Source organism: Gavialis gangeticus, unplaced genomic scaffold (assembly GCF_001723915.1).
Source record: "Gavialis gangeticus isolate Ggan-Ray unplaced genomic scaffold, GavGan_comp1, whole genome shotgun sequence".
In the NCBI taxonomy this organism is placed as follows: domain Eukaryota; kingdom Metazoa; phylum Chordata; order Crocodylia; family Gavialidae; genus Gavialis; species Gavialis gangeticus.
Genome location: NW_017729006.1, coordinates 14495754 through 14502794, shown reverse-complemented (window position 1 = coordinate 14502794; position 7041 = coordinate 14495754). Strand labels below are relative to the sequence as shown.

At 40.6% G+C, this 7041-nt stretch overlaps 1 protein-coding gene across 1 annotated transcript in view; it reads left to right on the top strand.

Annotated features, from left to right (window-relative positions):
* CPNE4 (copine 4) overlaps positions 1 to 6523 on the top strand; it is a 367095-nt gene extending 360572 nt beyond the window's left edge. Inside the window, exon 15 of the mRNA XM_019508845.1 lies at positions 5948 to 6523. Within this exon, the coding sequence (XP_019364390.1) occupies positions 5948 to 6079 (132 nt within the window). The 3' untranslated portion in view covers positions 6080 to 6523. The remainder of the gene's footprint in view (positions 1 to 5947) is intronic.
* The last annotated feature ends 518 nt before the right edge of the window (positions 6524 to 7041 follow it).

Here is a 7041-nt window from a genome sequence, read left to right as displayed (position 1 = left end):
ATGTTATGTACAGGAAGCACCCAGAATAAGACCAGAAACAGAAGTTCCTCAAATATCTTACCTATCTAATGCAGGCTTAACTGAGAAGCTTTCCCTTTTGTGTCTAATATGTACATAACATTTTCAATCAAGTCAAGAGATTTTTGTTGTTGTTGTTCAAGTTGTCTTTTTCAGGAAAATGTTAATGGGGGTCACTTGAAACATTTTGCAAGCTCGTGTCAATTTTTTCCAATTGTTTTTGCCAAATAAACAATTAAAAAAACCTCTAAAAAATTAAAAACATTTCTTTTTTTTTGTTTAATATAATGAAACATTTTGAATTTTCATTTTAAATACGGCATTTCATTTATAAGTGGACTTTCATATAAATTCTAAAAAGCTCAAAAATGAAATGTTTTGTTCAACCTGAAGCTTTTTTTCTCCCATCTGCTGGAAATGGTTTTAAAAACCCTTATTTTTGTTAACCCCAAATTCATCCAATGAACTAAAATTATGTAGTCCTATTGCTGTACTTCAGGACTGCCCAACTTCTAAGCAGTCATGGGTTGCATACCCCATTGGTCCACACAATAGCGAGTCACAGGCCCCCTGGATATAGACGCCCCCCCCCCCCCTGTATCATGTACCCACACAGGCACCTCCCCACCCCTGTATCCTGCATCTGTGCAGACCCAGCCTCACCCTCAGCTCCCTGCACTGTGCTGCAGTGCCCTGCCCCTTTGGGCAGGGACAAAGAGCAAAAGCCAGAGGAGGAAGGGGGAGAAATGCAGTGAGAGTGACAGCCTGGAGGAGCTGCCATTTAACCCTTTGTGGGCTGCATGCAGCCAGCAGGTCACCAGTCGAACAGCCGTGATCTACTTTTTGAATCACTCTCACCCACAAGCTTTGTGAGCTTAAGAACAAAAGAAAGAATCACTCTAAATAAGCATATAAAATGGATCCTTTCTACTTTGTAAGATTGAGTTTAGTACAGGTGCAGGAAAACACTTAAGCATGTGCATAATTAAGCACACAAGTAGTTTCATTTAATTCATTAGGATTACGCATATGCTTAGAACTGAATGTGCTCTTAAAGACTTTCTTTGCTGAATTAGGATTTGAATAGGAAGTAAGGGCCTAAAGCTGTGAAGTGCTAAGATCACCCTGCAAGGTGTCAAGTATAACTTGGCAAGATAAGACCCTTGTAGAATAAGCATCTCTCAAGACAGCAAGCTTACCTTCTTGAATATCTTTCTACCAGGCACACTCTTGAAGCTGTAGAAATGATGGTAATTTTGGTGGGTTTTAACCATCCAGATAATCACTATCATTAAAAGTAATTGTCCCATATAGAAAAAGCATTGTGCATTTTGACTGGGTTCCACGTTGGCTACTACACAGTAGCATGAAAATAGAAAAAGTGTTTTCCCTGAACTGAATTTCTGGCCTTCAAAATTATCATTGTCCAAACAATTTGTTTTTCCTTCACTTATAAAGGTAGAATAATGATGCCCATGGACAATGGGTAAATGTACAAGAATATAAAAATTGTGTGACAAAATGCCATTCTACAATGGGTATTTTAAAGACTGAATTTTTCTGCTTTTTGGAGGCATGACAGATTTACTCTGCACAAATCTAATGCAATGCATGGCTTATATTCCATTCTCTTTTGTGTTTAATCACAAAGCCTAACACGTGTGATTTAATAACACATACCATGGATGAGTGCCGAAAGCTAAGCTCTTACCTCAGCGAGGAGCAATGTTTTCCACTGTACTTTGTAATTAAGGATTAGGCAGGGTGAGGCTTGAGAAATGAATCAACAGTCATTTGTAATATATACCAATTATCATCATAGGAGATTATTTTTCTACTGCTTGTTGATCTGTTTGTTTTGTGTTAACCTCAGTTAAGGAAGTATTCATATCAGCGTACTTGTTGCTCTGCTGTTCAGGCGTCACATTTAAATGCAGCAAAAAATTGTGTAGCAAAATGAATATACCAGCTGCGTTAAATTCCTAAGAACATTTTTAGAGTGTCCATTGGCACATGTACACTTTACAGAACAAAGGGTAGGGTCTTAGTCACGTTTACACCAAAAACAGTGCACAATATGTTAGCTTGACAATTGGCAAAAAGGGGGCATTAGAGTCGGTGCATATTTCCGATGCAGTGAGAATGAGTCCAGTGCTCTACCACAGCCAGCCCCAATTTTGGAATAAGATCCACCAGCTTGCACAACTATACTTGAAGCTGCACTCAAGTGAAAGGAGTTCTATAAAGCAGTAATGGTCCCTGTTAGAAGGTCCATTTAAAGCAGGGGTGGGCAAAATGCAGCCCGGGGGCCAGGTGCCACCCTCCAGGCTATTCTATCCAGCCCATGGGGCCCCTAAAAAATTTAGAAAATTAATATTTATCTGCCCCTGGCTGCCTGTCATGCGGCCCTCAATGGCTTGCCAAAACTCAGTAAGCAGCCCTCCGCCCAAAATAATTGCCTGCCCTTGATTTAAAAGATCAAATCTTTTTTTAAAGTAAGATGGGACTGGCTGCAGGGGTGGATTAACCCTTTCGTGGGCCCTAGGCAAACAAACTCATGGGCCCCTACTTAATACTGTATATTTATATTCCTTTTTTTTTTTTTTTAAACTCAGTAATTATAATATGTAAAATAAACACAACTGGGCCCCTTCTTCAGGCCCTAGGCACGTGTCTGGTTTGCCTATGGGTTAATCTGGCCCTGACTGGCTGTGTGGTGGGATAGGAAGGTGAGTCTATGAGTCCAGGCCCAGGGCAAAGATTTTCACCACCTGAAGCATCATGCCAAGCCCAGCCTGACCAAGCATGTATGCGCTGCCTGCACACCGAGAGCACTGGCAAGCTGCCTGCCTGCCCAAAGTGCTGTTTTTGCCATCCCCCTACAATTTACCACCCTAGGCAGCCACCTGTACTATCTGTATGGTTATACAGTATGAAAGTACTGGGTGAGTCATGCTGTATTGATCTGATTTATCTTAATTGTTGAATGCTCATGCATCCCAGTGGAGTCAATGGGAACTGCTGGTGCACAGTATATATGAAAAATGAGCCATGCCGGGTCCCCTGGTGACTTGTTTTTGAATTCATGTGTTGTGTTTTTTCCCTTACTTTTCCACTCCTTTCTGTAGAAGTGTATTTTCCCTCCAGCTGACACGGAAGCACTGGGTAATGTGTTCCCAGTTCTTGCACATTTGGGCTGGAATTTTCAAAAATGCTTCTACTGAGACATATGGGAGCACTTGTGAAAATCCCACACTTTTCTTTTAAAAAGAGTAAAATGGAAGAGCTCAAGAACGTTTGATTCTTGGGGAAAAAACATCTACATGTGCAGTCATCAGAAGGATATGTCCTGCCCTGTCTGTTTGTTCAAAAGTTTCTCATTCATTGAGTACCTTAATGTCTGCAGATTTCAGCAACAAAATCTAAATATGAAAATATATTCTTTTTCACTGTCACAGTTTTGCACATGACTAATAAACTATGAGGCTTGCAATACAAATGATATTTTTGCTTCCTCTAATGTTTGCTAGTACTTCTCTGAATTTTATAATATTTAGTCACTGTTAAATATATGTAAATTAAGTGTATTTTTCTACGCTTCTGGATTCATGCCTTTATAAATACATTAAGTAAACATACAGTTCACTTCCTATATGAAACTAATTTTCAGTTTCTCTTGAGAGAAGCATCCAGCCCAGTGACATAAGAAAAGAATCAATCAGGTATTCTAATCATCTTATACATGGCAGTGCAACTATGCTCTGAACCAAAAGCATTACCTAGAAAGAGTGAGGTTAAAAGTGCCCACTAGCAAAAACAAGGTATTCTGTACTGAGTAGTTAGTAACCACATGATTGAATGCTGCCTTGCAGGAGTCAGTTGTTTAAAAAGAAAGGATCTTTTAACTGAGCTTAGCTGTTGATGTACATTCAATAATGTGATTTATGGCCCATTGCAACTACCAAAGTCAAACGGGAGCCTTTCCTTCAAAATCAGTGGGAGCTGGAGCTGGTTCTTTCATTAGCACACCTTGTCAACACTTGAGGGGTTTTGGAAACAGATATATTCAAATGCTTGGAGCTAGTCATGTCCAAGCACAGGGCTTCTTCAATTGTTGATTCATTTCTTTGCCTGAGTAGACCAACAGGACTCAACTCAGTCACAAGAGTCCACTGCTAGGGCTCTAATTACAGTACTAAGTTCACTTTGACAGTTTAACAACAGACCAACAGCATACCCAGACAAGTCCTTTGCCGTTAGCTGTGATGTTCCCAGACATCCACGGTCAGAGACATGCTATATTTAAAGAAAAGAATTTGTAGTGGTCTGAGCCAGTGTTTCTGGTTTTAGGGCCCCCCTCTACACATGCAGGTAAAGGCACGATAGGATCAAATATGCAATCCACACAGTTGCACCTCCTGCAATACTGCATATATGTGGCAGGAGGTGTGACTGTGGGAGCATGCATTAGATCCCATTACACCTTATTGCTGGTGCAGAAGGGAGCCTAATCCTGGGCTCCCCCCTACACTGGCAAGAAGCAAGTTTCCACAGTGGGAAGCCCCTCAACTGAGAGCAGGCCCATGCACACCCTGGGGCTGGGAGATAATGGCTGCCACGCTCTACCAGGCCCGGGGATTTCACACACCCCTGAACCTGGGAGATTGCAGCAAGCACAGTCCCCCAGGCCTGGGAGCTTCATGCTGGGCATTGTGTGCTCCTGCAGCTGGAAACCCTGTCAGTTGACAGGGCTCCCAGCCCAAGGGAGACCCTGCTACATGTGCAAATTAAAGTTTAATAGCAACCACCTATAAAGTTAGTACATATTTTTTAGGTCTACCTTTATAACTGGTTGGAGCTTTTTATGGCATGATAGCTACTTTGCACGTGTAGCTAATCTTAAGATAATTGTGCAATTAACCAGTTAATTGCATGATACCTGTAACTTGCAGAGGGGGCCTTAATAATGGCAGTAATCTGTAGTCCCAATGATGCGTGACCCACATGCTTGCAGAGGGTCATAGCTGTAACTCTCTCTGCCTTCAAGGAGTTTCCAGTTTCAATATGGTAGATCATACTTAGTGCAACAGAGCTGAAACTCATAATTTATATTGGGGGGGCAGGGTTACAGTGCCCATAAAAAAAAGTCAAAGGTCTACCTAGTAGTCCATTAGGCTACAGAGCATCGCCTTTTCTATAGCCAACAGCACACAAGGCAGTGATACAGCTAGCCTCACATCCCCAGCCTGAAAACCTGAATGCTCATTACAACTAGGATGAGTGGAGGTGACCTTTGGTCCAAGTCTAAAGGGAGGCTGAGACTTGCAGTAACAAGAAGCCATAACCAGTCGAGCCTGATGGGGTATTAGTGAAATGCTTTAATTAATTCATTTAAATTTGAATAAATACAGTATTTTTATTCAGATGGTAAAATTTCCCTAAAACTTAAACCTTGCAGTATTCATTGGCTAAAGAATGACTGACACTCAGGCCCGTCTTCTTACAGAGATTTTGCAGACACGTTCAACTTTGTCTAATATTTGTTTAACATAAATCTTCCCAGTCTTCTGATGAGACAGTCCTTCTCATTATGATTGGTTCTTTTCTGTTGCACAGTCAGGCTAAGAATATACACAGGTGCAGCAGCTGTAGTGTAAGGCCTCAGTCCTATGCTCTGATCTGCATGGATGGACTCTTGTGTCTGTGCAGTCATGTGGTCTTCCATGAGGCTTGATGCCAGTAAAGGGGTCTGCCAGCACCAAAGCATTTGCAGGATCAGGCTCTAAAATAGTCACTTGTTTGATATTGGTTTCTCTGTTTTTAAGCCACACTCATCACCATGACCTCATGATGCCTATGGCTATAAAAACCAGTCAGCACCTTTTGCATAGTCCTGGGTTAACGCTGTGTTTTTTACCATTTCCTGCAGGCATCCCCAGCTGCGCTAGCAAAAAGCGTTTTGGCTGAAGTTCCAAATCAAGTGGTGGACTATTACAATGGCAAAGGGATTAAACCAAAATGTATGTCAGATTATGAATCTTCCAGGACACTAGCTCCATGAACCTTCCCCGCACACTTTTACAGAATTAAAAAAAATGCTACTAACGACAACTACTGTACTTTAAAACAAAACAAACAAAAAATAGCACGTTTTGGTGATTTTTAACTCAAATAATAATTTTTTTTGCATGTGTAGCCTTAAAGGCTTAAATCTGTTAAGCAGTTGTATTGTTGAAAACTTTTTATGAGAAAACAGGAATTAACTCTTTACATTACAGCATGTCGCCTTGAAATAAAAAGTTATCTGTATCTGTTTTTTATACAGGTTTGTTGAAATTTTGCTAAATTTCTTATCTTTACACTGTAAAGCATTTTGAAACATTTATTGAGAGTTGATAGCCAAAACGTCTTTGGTTTTATCTGCTATGGACTGAAAGATTTTTCAAAATGGCAGATGCATGAACTGTATTTTGCATGTTTAAAATAAAAACAACACAGTTTTGCAGTTGTTGTCCTTATTTCATCCTTGCCACAAATATGCCTGCTCTAAATCTGTAGTCAACACTTGCATTTCAAGGGAAAAACAGCAAAGCATTGGCAGATGCTTCTGGAAGACCACCGTCCTAAGCATGGACATTTCTAAATGACAGCAGCTTATAACAAGGGTGCCCAGCCAGCCCACCATGGTCCTGTTAAAGGCTTAAGTTCAAAATCGAAGTACTGTAACTACATCTTCCAAGATATCATGTATAGCTGACAGTTGCATGGGCTGGATTTTGGCCACCCCTGATTTATAAGCTGTTGTCTTTTGGGGTTTTTTGTTTTGTTTGTTTGTAATTTTCATTTCACTCACAATATCAAATTCTGTGTGGAGCACTCTGAGACACATTTTGCATGGCCTAGTTTAACAAACCAAGTAGCCTGAAGGCTTCATTCACACAGTTTGTCTATATACAATAGAAAAACTGGTTTATGATGACAAAATATGAAGACTGTTTTTCAGGGAGAGGAAAGAGTAATACA